This window comes from Patella vulgata, chromosome 3 (assembly GCF_932274485.2).
Source record: "Patella vulgata chromosome 3, xgPatVulg1.2, whole genome shotgun sequence".
Taxonomy (NCBI): Eukaryota; Metazoa; Mollusca; class Gastropoda; family Patellidae; genus Patella; species Patella vulgata.
In genome coordinates, this window is record NC_065881.2 from 69,792,134 (window position 1) to 69,813,794 (window position 21,661).

The following is a 21,661-nucleotide window of genomic DNA, read 5'->3' on the forward strand; positions in this document are numbered from 1 at the left end:
TGGTTATTAAGGTGTATGTCAATGTGTACACCCATCAACCTAGATTTTGGTTCCACACAGACTAGACGTTCCTTATCAGACCCTCCTTCCTGCACCCAACATTAGGAAAAAAACGCTGGAAAATCCCCGTGGAACTTTATCGGACAACACTGGGACTAGATGGTTAGGAGCCAGTGCCTCTAGATACTAATGCTATCAGTAATACTGCGTATATTCTGACAATTTAACGACACAAATAAAGTTTTTTCACAAAGCCACACACACTTTTTCATCTCAGAGTTTGAGCAAGTGTTGAGGAAATCAAACTATGATGTACTTGTAGTTTTTATTTGCTATTGTCAACTGGTTTCCGATCGTCGACAAAAAAGAGGTTGAGTATCTCCTTCGTAGGAACACAACAAAAATATTCATTTTACACTTTATTGAGTAAAATGATTTAACCCAGTCTTTGTTTTCAATAAGCAACCTAACCCTGACAAATGAACCATTACATGATCTTTGTAAACAATTACAGGCTATCATGTAAATATCGATCTATAAAAACAAGTCAATTTGTTTATTTAACAAGTTTATTTTATTTCTCATATTTACACATTTTTTTTCTATTCATCTGTACATTTTTTTTTTTTTATCTTTTTTCAACATTTTTTTTTTTTTTTAATGAATGATATTTTGGGGGGTGTTATTTTTCCAAAACAAATTGCTGAAAAGAAAAGATACACATTAGTTACCATTACCAAACTCATACGATTTATTATCATCCACCTTTCTTCCATATTCATCACCCAGTTAGTATTCCCCGAAGTTTCAAATCAATTGAATTATTTCAAAATTGAAATATCTATGACATTATCACTGCATTATGATTAATGACCAAAGAAATTTTCTATAGAACTCCAGGGCAATATCCAATAACAGTATCATTTTGACCCCAGTTTTTCTACACATGCCAAGTTGTCAACATCTTTGACTTTTCTATTAAGTATAGGTTGTCAGGCAACGAAATACACTCCATGTTTTGTTGTTTTTTTGGTTAATTGATGTGATCATTTACCGAACAATTACAGTGACCAAGAGCAACAACCCATGAAGTACTGATTACAAATAGTTCAAATTTGACGAGCTCGTTCCTTGTGCCAACACAAAAAAATCTTCTTGTGGACATTAAGATCGTCTCACCGAAGTTTCAAGTCAATCAGATGATAACTTTAGCATCCAGCGCATTCACAAGCACTAGTGGAGGACATACGGACCGGTAGGGGTTGTGACAACATAACCACATTTCAATGTGGATGTATATATAATTAGATTATGCAAAATGATTTGTTGAAAGTGTTCTTGCCTAGAATATTCAAATTTCCCCTTTTCCTCTGGATCCATACACACAATCTTTCACAACACCAAATCAACAAACATACTTTCATAGAAAAATGCATAAAGTTTTCCTATGTGATTAATACTTTAGTAGTCAAAATCAAATGTAAATGAATGAAAAAGATATTTACAGTAAAATGGGTTTTGGTAAATGTACCTATAGATGAATGGTTTAAATGAAGTTTGATTAAACAAATGAAACCAAAATATTAAATGTGTGATTCTAATAGGTGAATTCATTAAATAAACTAGTCTTTTGAAAAAAGGTAAAACTCTTCGACCAATTTGTAAAAGAAAAATGAAAAGATTTTTAACAATTGTAAAATAGATGGAACTCAAAATAGAAGTTCTAGATCTAGAAAAAGAAAAAGAAATTATTTAAAATTTATGTCAATCTTTATGCATTTGAATTTCATGAAATTTTTTGAAGAAATAGAAATATGGGTTTTTTTGTCAATGTGAAGCATGTCTTTAGCAGAAGTAATTTCAAAATGCTTCATTTGTATAAAATTATCACGTCAAGGCTTCTTTTTTTTTCTCAAAGAAAGTGTTGAATTTTGGTTATTTTTGACTTGTGATATTTGTTTATTTTTTAAACAATAAAAAAGACCTGACCAGCTCCTCAATATGGCGAAAAATAAGCTGCTCTCCGCACACGACTGAAAAATATCAAATACCAAAATTACACAATGGGATATACTAATTTAAAATACATGTGAGTTAACAACTAGAGGCAACCATTAAAATGTTAAAGGAGAATATACACTAGACTGACATTAAAAATAGCTTTGTTTCAATTTGAAGAGCTAATTCAACAGCTTGATCCTTTTCCGACTGGAAACATTTGTCTTTTTGTGGGCACACATATCAATACCAATGACAACAGGATTTTTAGCGAGGCAAGTAGTGTGAATTTTCATCAACACATTAGTTGGTAGTTCACGTTAGTCGAAAATATATTTTTAAGGTCAGCCCTATAGTGTATTATGAACAGCAAGAAGCTTTTACTGTGCAAACCTAACACCCTCTACATGGTTCAACTGCTCCATTTCCATTGTAGTTTTTATATTTTTGTCATACTTAAACATTTATTACAATCAAACTTACGGAAATCTGGGTCTTCTTGATGGGTAACCACCATAAAATCCCCCTCTACCCCCTCTTCTGGCCCTTCGAGGAGGTCGGTTTGTTGAGCTGATACCAGGTCTATTTGTACGTTTAGGGCTCACCTGAAAATAAACAACAGTTAATATATTAAGAGACATACATATAAACCACATGTCCTTTTCAAGGTTGTGAAAATGATAGCATAGCCATTAATAGTTCTTAAAACCCTTTTTCAGGCATTTGTGCTTCGTTTCATCAATCAAATCTAATAAATATTTCAGTACCTTTATTTGTCTACCTCTAAATAAGGAATCATCTAATGCCATGGCTGTTGCTATAGAATCTTTATCTGCAAATTCTACATAGGCAAATCTGCAAGAAAGAATTTAAAGGATATTATACAGCTAACCATACCAAGATATGGCCACTTACAGAGAGAGAGAGAGAGAAATGGGGTTTAACGTCCACTCGACACAAACTAGGTCATATCGGGACTAACATAAGGTTTAATTTTATTTCAATAATTTGCTTGCACGTAGGCGTCTTTAGCAGTGGGAGGAAACCGGAGGGCCCGGAGAAAACCCAATTGTGGCCACTTACAGGGCAATAGAATTTACTAAAATATACTCATCGCTGAAACTGAACAAGGATGGTAGATAGGTAACATCAAGTTATATTGATATATTGCGACTCATTTTGTCGTAGCAATATATATTGGGATACAATTTCTAAAGTCGCTATATATCTAGAGGCATGTTTTTTATTTCTTAAATTAGATCTTCATTTGTGCGAACAATGCCTCTGTAGATTACAGAATTGTCATTATTTGAGCAATGTTGGCAATTAACATTTTAGAACAATTACGCCAATAACTGTAATACGGATAGAATAAAGTCCAGATGTTACATAACATATTTTTTGATCATTTCCAAATATTTTTTTAAACTATCTATAGAATGTACAATACTTCGATAAGTAGAAATACTGATGCAATACTCTTAACAGATATCATTGATTTGATAGTTTGGAGATGTGTTATATTGTTCTACTTTTGCTATTATTTATGCACATGCACACTGGTATTACAAACAATTATTAAACCCCATTTCATTTTACAAACAACTAGATTTTTTCAAAATTCTTACACATGGCTCGAAATGTTCGCCTGTCTACTTGTCGCCGACAGGCGATTTTTTCGTCTGACAGGTAGCAAATAAAACTACCTGTCGCTTGCGACAGGTGGACTAAATTTTACTTGATGTTCAGTAAATTGACCACAATACTCACGCCCATGTCACGTACATTTAATTATTTGTTTCTAAATGCAAGAATTAAACACGGAAATACCGCGAAAAGCCGCCATTTGCACTGTTTACATTTCGCTCTGTCGTAGGCTACAGTTACTCACACAGTTTGGAAGTAGACAATTTATATCAACGAATTTCACACCATCTACACTTGTTTTCAACTGCTTGACACTAGTTTATAGCATTATGGAGTATTATATCTAAATAAATTAAAACGCACCCCCAAGTCACCTGAAATAATTCTACCGTAACGACACCACAGTAAATATAGTACCAGTAGTAGTGGTTGGAATGGAAATGCACGCGGCTCGTTGCTTGGTGTATTTAATTTGACAAAATCAAAAAATCAGGTTGGAAAAATATTTCATATATAAATATAATTTGCAGCGTAAATTTAGTCCGGATATGTGAGAAGGGAATCCCAGGTGGCGTTATCTGTCCTTCGCACGCAGTAGATGTAAATACGGTGCCATGCACAGGTGTGACTTGTGTTTTGATATTCAATTTATTACGGATATTTTAAAATCTGAATTCTACAACTCAACGGTGAAGTATTCGATTTAGTACGGAAGTGTGGTACCATGATACTTTGCGGAATTCACGTGGATACGGATGATAGAATTGTACGAATCTTCGAGTCGCTGAGCCAAAGCAGTTTCGCCGACTTTCAAGAACTTTTAGGCAATCCGATGTCGAAGAAATAAAAAGGTTTCATATTACGATATTTATATAGAGCAATGTACGTCAAAGACCTAACCACGTGCGTGTGTACATACATGTATGGATATGTGTGATGTGATTAGTCTTTGAGTTTGATAATTGAGAGTGACAGGTTATTTACTGAAGCGACAGGTATGAAGAAAAGCTACATGTCACTTGCGACAGGTAGCTATTTTTAAACATTTCAAGGCCTGTTACATATGTCAACTTAGTTTATATATTCTTTTATATTAGTTTAGAACTACAAGTTGAATGTTTGTGTATACATGTAACTATGGTACATACCCTTTTGGATGCCCTGTAAATTTATCACACAATATAGTAACTCTGTTTATAGAACCACATCCATGAAAATGCTGTTCTAGCTCCTCTGCTGTAGCTGCATAATCTACCTACAAAAGAAATCATTCATTTAAAGTAAGGATGCTCCATGGGCTAAAATGTACTCTTTAATTATTTAACATTTAATTAAAGAAACAAAAGTTAAATACTAATGCTAGATAATGTCCAGCCGGATTTAAAACAGACTCATCATTAAATTTTCGTCGACAACAAAATGTTGACAGGCCTATTGCACAAATCCATGAAATTTCAATTACATACTGTAAATACTTACAGACAAAATATTTAAAATACTCACATTTCCCACGTAAACTGACTTAGAATCTGCATCAACTTTTTCTTCTATGGTAGGGAAAGCAGCTGAAAATACATCAGGGAACAATAAATAATATTATTAATAAGATGTACAGAAATTATATCTAACAAACATGAATTGACACCTTTTCCTTGCCAGGCCCTCTTTCCTGCACCACGGACATGGAGGAAACCTGAATGGAAAATCTTCTCTCAATGAACGCTAAGTTTGAACACTAACTAACCCACAGCGGCTGCCTTTTTCGAGGGACAGCTGTTCAGTTGCTTGCGGGTGTGGGCATGTACATTTAGAAATGTTATCAGACTAAAATGTTATTTCCATCAAATTCACCATAAATCATGAATAATTAGTGATTATGTGAGTAAGACACTGGCTCGCTAGCCAGGAGGTCGCGGTTCCGATCCCAGTCTTGGCCGAGAAAGTTCATTATCAGTGGTGCAGGATGAAGGGACCGACAAGGACAGCTGTCTAGTCATTTGGATGGGATGAAAACTTGAGGTCCCATTTACACATCGGCGTGCATGTTAAAGATATAAAAGTAGGCCATAGAGCTGCTATCTGTGCAAAATTTCTCTCATAGCACACTGTACGACATATGTCCATTTTCATTAACCCAGTCAGAGCAGAACAGTAGGACGTTAAACCCCATTTCATTTTTATGAATATTTAAAGAGTTGTTCGTACCACCAACACTAGAAGAGGACATATTCATCTGTTTTTCTACTTCACTTTGCATTTCTTTTAATTTTTCAGCTTCTTCTTCCATTTCCTTTACTCTGGCCTTAATTGCCTCCAATTCCTGAATATATATCAAAATAAAATAATAATCAACCAACTTCTGAATTAACCCCAAAGTAGAGGATATTCCTGGTTTGTATTAAAAGTAAGTGGTGGGCTGATTTGGTCTCTTGCCATTAAGTTGTTTGTTATCATGTACGTTTAGTTTTGTATACAAGAAATGTAAATCCATGACTTAGCAACAACCATCATTTGTGCACCTGATTATGTTCATAATCTAATTGTAGTTAAGTGTTGAAGAAATTGAATAAATGACAATCATTATTTCAAACAAATATATGATAGTTTTTGTTGAGTTTATGCCTTTGTATGTAATAACGTCTGTGCCACATAGAACTATAGCTTATCATTCCTGATCTGACCGCAATAGTACGAGAGATGCCAAGGTCCCTATACCTGTTGCTAATATAACCAGTACCACCTAGTTAATGACAAAGCAATTTAAAAAATAAAACGAACATAATTTCTAAAGCTGCTGAGTTAGCCAAAAAGCTAAATATTACTGCTATTCAGAATTGTCAACAATAGTTTTTTTACACCTGTAATAGTTGATCGAGTGTAGAGAATTTCACGTGCGATGGCTATTTATAGACTCAGACTCTTGTGCCGTGTGTTATCGCACCGCGTGACTAGCCAGAAATCACTTCGAAACAAGCCACTGTAGTGTGCACATTCGCTGTATTGAGTTCAATTTTGATTCCATGGGGCACTGTACCAAAAAACTACGAATACATAAATCGCTTATATAAGTATCAAGGTAATGCCAATGCCTGAGCAGTGATTGCACAAAATTATTGTACATGCAGTGGGTGATGACACAAAACGATGTCATCATAATGATGGTTGTTAAGTTAGATGCATCAAAATTCTTAATTTATTCGATGTTCATTCTAAACAAGTAAAGCATCAATGAAGAAAAAAATTTCTTTTCAGTAATATAGAAATAACATGAAATAGAATCAAAATTGCTAAGAGAAGCCCCATTTACGAGGAACAAAGAAAGAAATTAGATTATACATGTACATTGTCTTAGATTACAAATTACATGAATAGAAGTTCGGTTAGACAATAACACAATAGAATTTTGAATCTACACTGCCACACATTTTACGGCATGTTATTTTTATAAAATCGATTCTGGTTTACTATAAACTGATGTTACTTTTGTGTTCAACTACCCCTTTCAACTGATTCTTGACGGAGTCTCAACCGTTGTGCACTCAAAATTGAAACGTCAAAATATATCTTTGTCACCGTTGGGCTGAAATGTCATATAATCAATCCTCTTGATTGTATCATATCAAACGCCCTATTCAATCAAATCACAGGTGCAAAACAATGAGGTTATGTATTAAAGGAGTTAAATCGCTAATATTTGAGACCTAAAAATTGACACAAATGGGTTGCAAGGCATATAATAATGTACCAGTAATAACTAATATGAATGAATACAAACTGATTAACATTCAATTGTTTCGATTTTTACTCTAATTTCAAATCAGTTATACGCCAGAAGTCTCAATCGAGTGACAATCTCTAGCATCTGGTTATTCTAGTCTACACTGTTAACGTTTATGGCGCATGCTCTCCAGATAAGAATATGACGTCATCGTTTGACAGGACTTGTGGAATATGTCTAGCCTCGTTCTTTGAGTCCATTTTTACAAATGGCACTTAAACGCATTTAATGGTTCACGATTTGTGTACCAATGATAAAATTGTCTTACATACCGCTATCATAAGCCCATCTTTTCTCGGTAAGACCACAACATCAATTTTATGAATGTTGATTTAAATTGACAAATAATTCGTGTTTCCAATGTCAAAGACTTTGGATAATACTGAGATTTTAGTAGCTACTTTAACCCGTTAAGTGCGTAGGTCTTTATATAACGTCCTGGACAACTGCCACTCACTGTGTGTAGGACGTAATTTAACGTCTTGGACTTGGAAGTATTTTTCCCAACCTATTCTTAGAACATAGTTCGTCACTTGGGGGAATTCCCCCACAATCGCAGCATGTATAGGACGTTATATTACGTCCTGGACAACTGCTACTCACTGTGTCATGTGTGTAGGGCGTAATATAACGTCTTGGGAGGTATTTTCCCCAATCTATTCTTAGAACATAGTGCATAGTTCTTCGTCACAATTACACAATAGGGGGTAGTTAACGTTTTAAAAACGTCACACTTAACGGGTTAAATAGGATTTTGAGGGTTAAAACTCCAGTTTTCCACAATTATCTCCCTTGCGCCTTAATTCATAATTGTTTTTTCTGTTGTTTTTTTTTAAAATAAAAATGAAAGAAAGTTTCGATAGGATTTGATTTTGAATAGATTATGATGTAGATCTATGCATTTTTTTTTTTTTTTCAGACTAGCACCAAATACTCAGAGTATGTAACTTACAGGGTCTTCAACTAAACCTATATCGTCTGTTGCGGCGATTGCCGCATCATCGTTGGCTTCGAACTGTGATGAATCAAAATCGCCGCTTTGTTCTTCTTGGTAGCTTTCATCTCCATTTTCAATATCCGCCATATTTGTTGTATGATAAAAACTAGAACATAAATACCGTTTTTTAAAAATTATTACAAATATTATATAGCAATAAAAATTTTCAGATACACTGTAATGTTTCATTAATTCGAGATGGAGAAGGATTACAAATTCTTACCAGTCTGTAAATTTCAAGAGGACGTTAAAATTCTGCCGGTTTCTAAAGTAAACTTCCGGTTACTTCAACTCTTCATAAAGAGAGTTATCCCCCATTACCCGATAACAAAGGCTGTAAAAAATCACTCGCTGAAAAATTAAAATTAAATTTACCTGAACTAAATTACCAAATATAAACACAAAACCAACACTCCTTTTAAAACACCATTAACCCATGTGGGTAATCTAAATTAAAGTTTCGGTTCTTAGCTTTGAGTCTGGATGAGGAAGACTAACTGTGCGCATGACATTCAAGAACTGTGAAGTGAAGGTCGAGAAATTGCTCCAAGAACGTGAAGTTTAGACAAATTTAATTACAGCAGACCACAATGTCAGTTTTAAGACACCTAACACGTACCAATGGATTATTGGCAAAAGTTACCAGAGAAATTTCCAAACGCAGTTATGCAGACATGTCATTTACCTTTTCCTCTCCAGGAAATGCTTACTACCAGAACGCCAATGTGAAGCAAGTTGATGTCCCTTCTTTGAGTGGTAGTTTTGGAATCTTACCTGAGCACGTGCCCAGTTTAGCCGTTTTAAAACCAGGAGTAGTTACCGTATTTGAAGAAGATGGATCCGTCAAAAAATATTTTGTCAGTGGCGGAAACATTACCATAAACGACGACTCGTCCGTACAAGTTTTAGCAGAAGAAGCCCACCCTGTTGACAGATTAGATGCACAAGCCATACGAGACGGTTTAGCAAAGTCCCAGCAAGAACTTAATTCTGCTACCACAGAACTAGCAAAAGCGCAAGCACAGATATCATTTGAGTGTTATGAAGCTTTGTCTAAAGCCTTAGAATAACTTATAAATTTATTTAATTGGTGACGAAAACGTGCTGACTGTTGTGTATCAAAGTAGAAACTATAAATTAACAAAAAAAATAAAAAAATTGTTATTTGATCGAGTGAAGTTGTTATGATCAGTTACTACATACATGACTGTCTGTGAATGGACATGTCACAACCATCCTTGACTCTTATTGATATTATTAATTAAATTGTAATTAATGGCAGCGGTCATCACGAGTCAAACCTCACAGGAATACAAAGTCTGAGATCTATTAGTATTAGTTATAATTTTCTTGAAGCTGAACAAATGCTGTCGGCCTATGATATATCGCAATGGGGATGACAGGTCATAGTTTTTGACAAAGCATTGTCATGTAAATTTATAGAACATTTTCTGATATCCAACACTTCTACCACTTTCTTCTGTGAAAATATCCAAAATAAATTGACTTTAAAGAATTGTCTGCATATTCTTTCTATAATAAGCTCATAGAAGCACTATGAGTATGACTATCTGGTACCCTTAAATCTGCATAGGCCTACATATGAAAAGTGCTATAAATATTCCTAAAATACGGTACTGATCAATTTGTTAGCTGAAAATCATTGCATGCAGAATTATCAGATATAAGCCTTAAAGATGCCTCCCCACTTACAAACTGGGTGATTTGATAATATATTTGGACTAAAAACATATTCAAACCTATTAATCTATCAAAAATTTGCTTCAAATCCCTCTCAAAACATTGTGTTCACAAGGAAACACCCCAAGATATAAAAAATCTATTTTTAGAAGTCATGTTTTTCATTTAACTTGATTGAGGGAGTCCCCATTTTCAGAATGTTTTTGTCGTTACTGTCCATTTGCCATACATACTGAAGCCTAAGTAAATTCTTGGATTATCTTCTACCAACTTCTTTTTCTGGGGTTTAATTGCAAAGTCTGTTATAGGTTTAAACCCTTCAATGTTCCCAAATTGCCTAACCATTCGATCAAGAAATAACAACCGCTCCCTAAGTCAATCTGGCAGACAATAAGCCATCAGGTTGCTAGTAATAGCGATACCCTGACATTTTTGCCCAGTGCTCGCCTCATAGGTGTTTTTCTGGGAATCCGGTATTTTTGTAGCAAGATTGGGCATCTCTTCTTTACATTTATGGGGGGTTGGATGGCTGAATGGTTAGCGTGCGCGCGCTGTCTCATAAAGTCTGTCATTGAGTCGACTGGCATGGTTTCAGAATCCCCGGTTGTACGTGACAAGGAGTAGGGTCGCCTGCCCAACCTCGTGGGTTTTCTCCGGGTCCTCCGGTTTCCTCCCACTGCTAAAGACCCCTATGCGCAAGCGAATTATTGAAATAAAACTAAACCATATGTTAGTCCCGAAATGACCTAGTTTGTGTCGAGTGGACGTTAAACCCCATTTCTCTCTCTTTACATTTATAACTACACTATAAGTACTTTCATGAAAATGTATCTTTAAATCATAATGTACATGTAGGCCTACCTAATCTATCTGCTGTATTTTCAAAATAAATGTCAGAACAACTTTTACATTAATCATATGCTATTAATTTGTTCACACTTTGGCCATGTTGAAAATGCTGGAAAACTGATTCAAGTCAGATTTATTTGTAGTGTAGATGTAAGTATGTAGAGTAAAAGTGGTTTTGACAACATTTTATTGAAGGTAAAGCAGATATCAAGAGCTTAAAATCTAACCAGAGTTTATGGAGAGGAAAATCATGGCAGACAGATGAACTTCACAGATATCAGATGTTTTTCATGTTTATAAATATCCAATATTTTGAGATGAAAATTAAGATCTAGACATCAATACTCAAATCAGTAAAAACTTACAGGAGAAACTCTTGAGGCAATCAAGATAAACTAAGTATTACCACCACCATGCTAAATTGCTTTATTTTTATTTGTTCAATTTAGACGCCCTAGAATGTACATTCATAAGAAAGGTTCAAAAAGGACAAAAATGAAAAAAGGCTACAACTGCAAGTGGTTATAAATTATAGCAGTCCCCAGTATGTTATTTTTGGAAAAGAAACCATGTCTGTAATAACCACCACTTGCTATGTTGAATAGTCAAAATATTTTAGTTTTATTGGCTGGCTTAAAGGATCTAGCCCACCCATGTATGAGAAGAACAAAATGGCAGTAAGGAGCAGGGTTTGTTTGCTTCATCCCTTGAGTTTTCTCTGTGTTCTATCTACTAGTAATGACCCCCGACCTGGTGCAAGGGAATAATTGAAATAAAATCTACATGTACACTAATACATCATTCTCAAAATGATAATTTGGCCCAAGTTCTGTTTATCGTTCCTTGTATCTGATTGCCACTGATTCGGCATTGGCCAAAATTTTTTTACAGCAGGTGTTTTTTGTTGGTTTTTTTTTTTTCCAGATCTAAATATTAAGGCCACCTGCAGATTTCGTCATGGTACAAAGTTGATGGTTTTTACATAGTCCCATTCAAGGTGTACACAGTTTTGCCAACGATTTTGCAAGGCCTGGATGTCGGTCAGGAAGAAAATTACTTCAGCCACCCTAAAAAAAAATCGACCGCAGTTTATGGGTGGTTGGACGTTCGAATGGTTAGCACATACGCGTTGTATCATAAGGTCTGTCATTGAGTCAACTGGCGTGGTTTCAATTCCCAAGTTGTATGTGATGAGGAGTTAGGGTCGCCTGTCCAACCACGTGGGTTTTCTCTGGGTCCTCCGGTTTCCTCCCACTGCTAAAGACCTCTACGCGCAAGCGAATTATTAAAATAACATTGAACCATATGTTAGTCCCGAAATAACATAGTTTGTGTCGAGTGGACGTTAAACCCATCTCCCTGCCTCTCTCTCTTCTTTTTCATATTTGGAAATGGGTCGCATCCATGGTAACAAATCTAGTCAAAACATTACTAGGATCTGTATCAAAACGACGCAGATTGTCGAGGGACGTCAGAAATCTGACACGTTTCTGATCCGCTGTCAAGAACTTTGGCACCCATCTTGCAGAAAGTTTTGTCATTCCTTACTCGTTAGCGATAATGTGCCCAACCCTCTCATGAGAGATGCCTAAAGCACTGGCAATATGTCGAGTGGGTCAATCGTCGATAAGCTATCGCCATATGCACCTGGGTAATGTTTTCTTGAATAGTTGCCTTCCAGGACGGGGCTCAATTGTTAAGGCTCTCTCTGCCAAGTTTAAATTCCGCAGCCCACTTCTTTACTGTGAAAAGGGACTAGGCTTACCCCCTAAAGTGGAGACCACGTCGGCATGTATCTGGGTTGGGGTTAGTCCTTTCAGTTGCAAATGAAATGAAATGCGGTTTAACGTCCTACTGTTCTGCTCCGAACTGGGCTAATGAAGACGGGCATACGCCATACAGTGTGCTATATCGAATTCCAACTGTGAAGGGATCTTTTACGTGCACGCCAATGCGTACACGGGACCTTTTGGATTCAATCGGATTAAAAAATTTCCGCGGACAACAAAACGGCAACCTGCTTATTACATAGCTAATCGGCTTTGACCGATGAAAATTTAATGCCACATATCTTTGTAAATTGTACCATTTTTGGACTGATATTCCTATTAGTCAGGGGCGGGCCCAGTTACTATATATTTTTTTTGAAACAGCACCATTATGAGAAAAGTGTAACGGTCGTGTGCTTTATCGTGATGGTGGGATGGAATGAGCGTTCAAAGCGCGATATAATGATACTGTCATGTGATATCACAATTAATGCTTTGCATCAATGAAATAGAATCACAATGTGATCCTATGAAATCATAATAAAAATTGACGTCAAACGGGGGTGCTGGATTTCTCTCAATGTGTTATCAGGAACCGGGCAAACTCCTTCCTCCAAAAAATCCTGGATCCGCCCCTGATTAGTGATTAGAAATATGATTCGTACAGAGTTAAAATGGCGCAGAAGGATATAAAACAGCATTTTTTTTTTATCTTTTACAAGATTCATCTATGACTTTCCTAGAAGTAGAACAACTGGACCGCCACGACGGCATCAATTTGGATAAAACTTCTATCATGTAATTCTTAGAAAGGTCTAAAATGCACCCTTGGAAAGTTGACTAATAAAACATTCGAGAAATGTATTTCACTAACAAGACTAACAAAAACAGGGTCGTATTGTTTTGAACCTGTCTTGAAGATTGCTTGGGAAAAGTCAGACAATTCGAAATAAGAAAATCATCACCTTCCGACTTCCAGTAGGTGTTTGCGGTTAGCGGCAAGATTCAAATGCGTGCGCCTATGTATTAATGTTGTTCTTTTATCTGCGACGTCAAAATAAACCTATTTCACACAAGTTTGCTGTTGTGTCCTGTAGCATCCCACGAAATTAGCCGAAAGTAAATAATTAACGCACGTAAAAGATAAATTAACGAAACAGACCTTTATTAACCTTTGTATGATAGCCGTCATGCTTTTGACGTGTGATCTAATTGCAGTTTAAGGTACATAGGCTGCATACCCTTATCATGATTGACATCCCCTGTAACTTAACTAACCTACGATTAGTTACTGGCGTGATGCTCCATAGACAGCTGTCATCAAGAAAAAGCAATACATGTAGTTGTTGTTTGTTAGATAATCTGTTATTTGTGTAGCCCACCTATTTTCAGTGCCGGACCAAGGCCCACACAAGAACGCGCCGAAGTCGCGTGACGTGCTCGCCTATGGCGCGCGAGTGTCGGGGGGGGGGGGGGTCCTCCCCCCAGAAAACAATTGAAAAATGACAACTGCAAACCCGTTATTTGCAAATCTGTTATTTGTGTAGCCCACCTATTTTCAGTGCCGGACTGGTGGGCCGAAGGCCCACCCTGTCAGGTCATTGACCAAGGCCCACACAAGAACGCGCCGAAGTCGCGTGACGTGCTCGCCTATGGCGCGCGAGTGTCGGGGGGGGGGGGGTCCTCCCCCCCAGAAAAAAATTGAAAATTGACAACTGCAAACCCGTTTTCCAAGCATTTCAGACCAAAGCAGAATTCCTTTTTTTTCTTTCTCCTGTCCTCTCCTCCTTTCTTTCTTTTTTCTTTCTCTTTTTTTCTTTTTTCTTTATAGGTGGACAGGTGGGCTCAGTCCGGCACTGCCTATTTTTGAATGCAATGGGGGTTAAGTCCTACTGTTCTGCTCCAACCGGGGTAATAAAGAAGGACATAATTATGCCATGCAATGTGGCATGAGGCGCTACGGCGTAGCCTAGGCCTACTCTTTTTTGAATTCCAACTGTTATTTTACGTGCAGCCACCAGCTACTATAGACACCGTTTCTTGCCAGACCCTCCGTCCAAGACGAAACCAGGCTGGGAAATCCGAGGGAACTTTCTCAACCTACATCGTTATCCAACCCCGGATCTCGTGGTTAGTGTGTCAGAGCCCTACTCTTTGAGCTACCCATCTTCAATAGAAGGCTTGATCACATTTTAACTCCGTACATCTTATAAAGCCCGGTATGTAATACCTCGCATATTTCGACACTAATTTCGATTGAGCACATGCCCGACTTGAGAGCCTTTCGGATTCCCCATCATCGCGAACACAAACTCTCGCGCTTTCCAGCTAAAATATCTACCTGTGATAATTGCAGTTGCAAAGATCAAGGTTCGTTCACTGTCAAGGAGTCCGTGAAGGAGGCTATATTTGATTTAAGTGTGTTTGTGTCACAAGCTGTGATTGGACGCTGCTGTTCTCTTATCTTCGGTAAAGGTAGATAACGTAGCTATAAGTTCGGGAATTTCTGACTACTCTTGCAATGGTTAGATGTTGTAAAACTCACGGTCGTTGCGTCAGAAACATGTGTGCCACCGTAGATGTGTTTAAAAGAACAACACAATTATCAACCCCCAGCAAGATTAAATATTGCTCAAGATGGAAACTTCCCTCATATAAGAGATTTGATATACATGTAAATCATATCATAAATTTAGGAAGATAGCAGTAATTATTTTTTTTTTGAATAACCTTTTCAACCAGTTGGTCTAACAGGCTAAACGCATGTATTTTTGTGAAACACTAGGAAACTCCTGACCATCGTTGTTGAACACCAAGGAGCATGCATCGGACTTAGCCATACGGATGCCTGGCGCACACATTTACATAAACTTTCTAGAAATGGCTAACGCAATCATTATCGGATTAAGATATGCCTGGAGGTAGAATGATATATCGGTTCGAAATATTAAGGTGGGTCGCTTGATGATTCTTAAGCATAAAGGTACACTTTCTACAATATCCGAACATTCATGAATCATATGGTTATAAATTATGCGCTGATCTTCAGTTTTAATTTATTCTTTTAAATGTAAGGGTCTCTATTCTTGTTTAATGTTGATGAAAACTGTCGCGTGCTGGTTTATCTATCCATGTTAGCATTCCTATCGGTTCTTGCATAAGATTTACTGTTTAGCGTATTTTTGTTTAAGTGTTTACTTAAACAGACAAAACAGACTTTTGGACGAGAATGCTTGACGCGAACAGAACAACGAGTGAGTTTAATTACAACTTCAAAATGATGTTTAATACGAATCATAATTACCAGTACAACAACTGACTTCCACTTTTCAGCCAAATCAAAGTCAAATAAAGGGTCCGATGGACTTGTATTTGTCCGGGAGGTCATTTCAGAAGGGCCTTGGTTCGATGTGACTCCGATGGTTTTACCTGAAATTGATTGTTACACAGAAAGCTTATACAATTTGCTACCAGATGGCGCCATTAACTGGGGTTCGTTGAAAAAGTGACTTAAATCGTTCTTCCCCGGGGCTCTTCATTTAATGACTAAACTATTAAATGGCAAGATAGTTGATGTTTGTTGGCTTGTCATGTGAATAAATTAATGTCTACCTAATAACTTGTCCAAAATTAAAATTTGAAACCAAGTTAAAGACCTGCAATCGGCATATTTTTAAATATGCCGATTGCAGGTCTTTAACTTGGTTTCAAATTTAACTCTTTTATACCCCCGTCAGACCGGGGTGGCGTCGTTAATTCGCTGCTACGGCGACGGAAAATGGTTTTAGAGTGCGTTAAGATCGCCATAAGCGTGGTGGAAACGCCAGCTATCGTGCTGTGGTCACTATGGTCGCCAATGATCGCCGAGTCACGGCGTTTGTTTTGAGCATGTTCAAAACAAACGCCAAGGTTCTGCGATCTGAACTGGAGAGCTATGAGGACACGACTTTTTTCAAGTTTTTAATTTTTGGGGACATTTTCACGTTTGCCGGCGACCTTGTGAATTTTCTGGTCGCCGTACGGTCGAAGCAGCGCAGTAAGGACGCCATCCCGGTCTGACGGGAGCATAATGGAATAAACTAGTCGGTACAGTATGTGGGTTGTTCCACATTCATTATTGAATATCCGTTCAACTATTATAGTTTATTACTTCTCCTTTCTTCAGGTTTTATATCAATCGAACCCGTTACATTATTATTTTGTACCAAACATGCCGATTGACACATCTTGCAGTTTAACTGAAGCGGTATCAAGGAGAATAAAAGGGGAGATAATTAAGTTAATTATATTAGAAGGAGACACTGGATGTCACTCAGAATTATTGAACACTAACTGAAAGTGGCGCTGGGGATGGTATTTTAATTATAGAAAATTGTTGTATTAAAGTAATTCATGTTATTAGTAACATTCCTCTGACAATTTTTCTCTTGCTAATTGATGTCTGTACATGATCATGGATAAATTTCTAACACCAATATCTATATTTTTATAGTTGTATGCTCTGTCCGTTTTTTGTTTAATTAGTAGCCTAAATAACATTTCAATCAACAACTGTTCTCCTCAATTAAGGTTTACTTCAAGAGGGAAATGCCACCTAAACGTTCTGACCCGTAGAACCCCACTGACTGGATAATCTTTGATCAAGGGACAATCAAGAAATGATTATAGTTTTTGAAAGAGAGTGAGAGAGAGAAAGAGAGAGAGAGAGAGATATGGGGTTTAACGTCCACTCGACACAAACTAGGTCATTTCGGGACTAACGTATGGTTTAATTTTTATTTTAATTTAATAATTCGCTTGCGCGTAGGGGTCTTTAGCAGTCGGAGGGAACCGGACGACCCGCGACCCGGAGAAAACCCACGAGGTTGAACAGGGGACCCTACTCCTTGTCACGTACAACCGGGGATTCGAAACCACGTTAGCTGACTCAATGACAGGCCTTATGATACACCGCGCACGTGCTAACCATTCGGCCATCCAACCCCCCTTTATAGTTTTAGATGATTTGTATTGTCTTATCACCCTAATCCGAGATCTCACCCAACAAACTTATCTGACTTTTTTTTATATTTGAAGAAAAAATTCACACAGGAAATCAGTTAAATCGAAATTCTTATTTTTGACCTTAAAATAACATCAACAAATGAAATGTGGTTTTATGGCACACGGCATCAACCGGGCTATATTGTGCCGTTTTTACCTTATAAAGAACGTGGTTAATTTGTAATCGCACTATCAGACTTATCTACTTAATCTCAAATGTAATCGTATAGGCACGTCATGTCAATCGGAAATTATTATTTACTGACCAGCAAAGATGTATTATACTCAACGGGTAAGCGAACGTTAAGCTCGAATAAGGTGAATATTTTTACATCAAAGTGATGTATTGTCTGAAAAATTTCTAATTTAATATTTTAGCATTTATCACCTTGAAGACTGGAGATCAAAATACATGGAATTCTTGTTATCAGGTTTTAATCAGTGTTCCCGAAACACCGAAAAATCAATAAATGTAATAATATGTGACTGCATTCCAGTAGACAGTTATTAATCTTTAATGTCTATGCGCGCCATTTAAACCAAATATCAATTTTACCTCGGCTTAATCCTGATTATTTAACATTTAATTAAGAATTTTTTTTATCAACATCAGATAATTTCAAGACTTGGCAAACGAAGACGGGCATACGCCATACAATGTGCTACGGCCTACTCTTATACAGAATACAAACTGCGAAGGGATCTTTACGTGCATACCAATGTGCTCACGGGATCTCTGGTTTTTGTACCACCCGAACAAATTTACGATACTTCCTTCAGGGTACTCGGTCCTGCACCACCGACAAAGAGTAATCACGCCGGAAAACCCCGATAAACTTTCTCGGCCAACGCAGGGATCAAACACCGGACACTCAGGTTAGCGAGCCAACGTCTTACACACTGAGCCACTGTGGCCACCGTATAAAACAGAGGCCTATCAAAAGATAATAGCAAAGATTGTAGTTGGCATTATCATGTTTTGACCATGTCCCGTCTATATTGTCTGCGGAGCATGCCGAATGTTGAAATATTTCCAATGGATCAAATCTTTGTGAATCCCTCAAATGTCGTTCAGAGACTTTAATTGACTTAAAATCAATTCCTGATTTACTACATCCACCAGAACCCACAATTCCTAATAACAACTGTTATCATGTCTATATCCCCTCGTAAATTATTGTCAGACAAAAGGGTAGCTGGACTTTCGATTTATCCATAAATGATAATTAATGATGGAAATGAACTGGTGTAGGGGTTTCCGTTTTACTTTTCTGCACCAAGCGGCGATTGGAGACGGGCATACGACAAACAATGTGCTTTTTGGCAATTTTTCCAATACTGTTAGTTTCCGCCCACATTTTATGGAATTCCATCTGACAATGGTTCTTTTAGTTGCACACGGGAGGGGGGGGGGGTGATGGCCGAATGGTTAGCGCGTGTGCGTTGTATCATAAGGTCTGCTATTGAGTCAACTGGCGTGGCGTCGTGGTGTCGATTACCCGGTTGTACGTGACATTTCTCTCTCACGTGTACGCCAGCGATTTTAGGGGTGGGCTTCGGTTTGTTTATGCCACCCGAACGACTAGACATCGTTCCTTAGCAGGCTATCCACCCTGCTAACACCGGGATCGAACACGAGACTCCCTGGTTAGTAGATCAGCACCAAATGTTCGCTGATGATGTTGCTCACTCATCTTTTCTTGTAAAATTTTCCAAAATAACCAAGTCACGACAATTGATAAACGAATTAATCGATTTTCCAGAGTTTTCTGTTTTTTGTCCTTTCTTGGCAAATATGATTGCTGAAAGCTCAAAACCCCGCCAGAAATAATAAAATTGTTTTTTTTTAAAGACTAACACGATTTTTTAATTCGTGTTGTTTCAACTAAATTAGATAACAAATACGAAATATGTCAGGTTCTTATGTGTGTCGTTGATGTTACATAAACCATCGCTCGAAAAACAATTTGATAGCACGAAACAGGAAGCGAGAATAATGATCATCACGAAATGCTTATTCAATATGAATACAATCATTTGAATTTACCACCCTTTATTGGTGTTTTAACAGAATACACCAGGAACATATTTAAAAAATAACAGGATGGATCTGTATTTTGTTAAGTTCCTCGCCTTAACCTGTATGAATTCAATTATATGTTATCCTTCTCTTTAAGAAACATATAATTGTGGCAGATCAATCAATTACCGACCATTCTTAGATGTCGATAATAAACCATAAACCACATGTGTGGCAATTACATCAGTACTACGGTAATTTATTTTATTTAAAAAAAAACCCACCAGGGTGGTTGACAAATGTAAAGAAAATTTGAACTGAACTAAATAACCGGGTTTGTCTTAAGGCTGAGGGCGGTAATTCAGATAGGGTACATTTACCGCACTCAGCCCCCACACCTACCGCCATCTACTCATCTGGCTATTTCGACAACCTAGCCCTTGCTTCTATTGGTGAACAGATTTCACCTATTATTGAACATTGAATTCCATATCCATATCCATTGTTGATGTTACAGCCACCGTCGCAAATCGAATTAAATACGTCTAATGTATATTTGACCATTCCACAGCAAAATCCCCATTTTTGCCACTTATATCTTGGTGATATTTTAGTTTTTTGGTCGACCCTCAATTTATTTGAACGTCATCGATTGATTCTGTTCTCGTCACGCATCTATTAAAAGCCGGATTCAATACAAAAAACAGCCCACCCAAATGTATTTTCATACAAACCACCTTGTTAGGGTCACTGTGTTATAGAAATAGTTAAAGATACATTATGGGAGATTCGATAACGAGTTGCAGTTCCCACTATAATAGTTAAAAACTAGATAAATAAAAAAAAATGCTGAAAATTTCATTCAAATTGATCCACTATGAACTGAGAACTAAGCGATTGAAATTTCCGCCTAGCCTCGATCGTCATTTCTAAAGTCAGTACGATAAACAGCATAGTCTCGATTATCCATTTAATCGTTAAATCGTGAAGGATAGTTGTGCAGTAAATCGGCTCAGAATCCACTAAAGATCGCAGGCTAGCGATGCCATCTAGGGTTGATTATGGTCTGGATAGGTTAATTAATGTCTAATTAATAATTTAGATAACATTTCTGGCCTAAAGAAAGACCTGCAATAGACAGATTTAACTCTTGCATAATGTATGTTAAATGTAGAACATTTTAGGATCTATTCTTTCCAATAAAGGCGTGTGTATTAGATTATACCTTAAGGTCTGTAATTGAGTCAAGGTCTGTCCAACTTCGCAGGATTTCTACGGGTCCTTCGGTTTCTTTTACAGCTGAAGACCACTACGCGCAAGCGAAGTATTGAAATAAAATCGAAACATGTCAGCCCCTAGTTTGTGTCATGTGGGCGTTAAACTTAAACCTCATTTCTTTCTCTCTTTCATCAGCATATTTCGATCAGTATATATAAGTCACCTTCCTCCCATCAATTTTTTTTGTTTAAAGATACTTTTCTTTCTAATTTCTCTGAAATGTGGGTTATATCAACAAAGGTGTGGGGACGTAATAAACACATAACACACAAATCGACCATTCGGCCATTGTCATCCACATTCCTGCTTTTCCTCTTCTTTTATTTCAGAACAATTTTAATCTTTTCTTCTGAAAGAATTAACAGACAAGAACTGCGTGACCCTTGTTCGATATTCTGTACACTTTATTATCGCGCATCTTGGTCAGGATGGCGTTCTGTGTGTAGCCAAAGACTTAAAACTAACTTTTGACATTTTATTTCCATTACAAATCTTGTTTCTAGCGGTGGCTCAGTGAGTAAGACATTGGTTCGCTAAGCTGGAAATCCCGTGTGCGATCGAGGTATTTGCTGACAAAGGTC

General features: G+C 37.1%; 2 protein-coding genes across 2 annotated transcripts; one reads left to right on the forward strand and one right to left on the reverse strand.

Moving 5' to 3' along the window:
- Positions 1–554: 554 nt before the first annotated feature.
- LOC126815832 (polyadenylate-binding protein 2) lies at positions 555–8,725 on the reverse strand. Its single transcript, XM_050541812.2, has 8 exons — positions 8,644–8,725; positions 8,376–8,526; positions 5,851–5,965; positions 5,149–5,210; positions 4,794–4,900; positions 2,766–2,853; positions 2,482–2,603; positions 555–2,033 (listed from the first exon to the last, which is right to left on the reverse strand). Exons 2-8 carry the CDS (start codon positions 8,505–8,507, stop codon positions 1,997–1,999), a joined length of 663 nt encoding a protein of 220 aa, XP_050397769.1. The 5' UTR covers positions 8,508–8,526; positions 8,644–8,725; the 3' UTR covers positions 555–1,996.
- Positions 8,726–8,906: 181 nt separating this feature from the next.
- LOC130012180 (ATP synthase subunit delta, mitochondrial-like) lies at positions 8,907–9,936 on the forward strand. The gene has a single exon (XM_056099589.1). The coding sequence runs from the start codon at positions 9,011–9,013 to the stop codon at positions 9,488–9,490; it is 480 nt and encodes a 159-aa protein (XP_055955564.1). The 5' UTR covers positions 8,907–9,010; the 3' UTR covers positions 9,491–9,936.
- Positions 9,937–21,661: the final 11,725 nt, after the last annotated feature.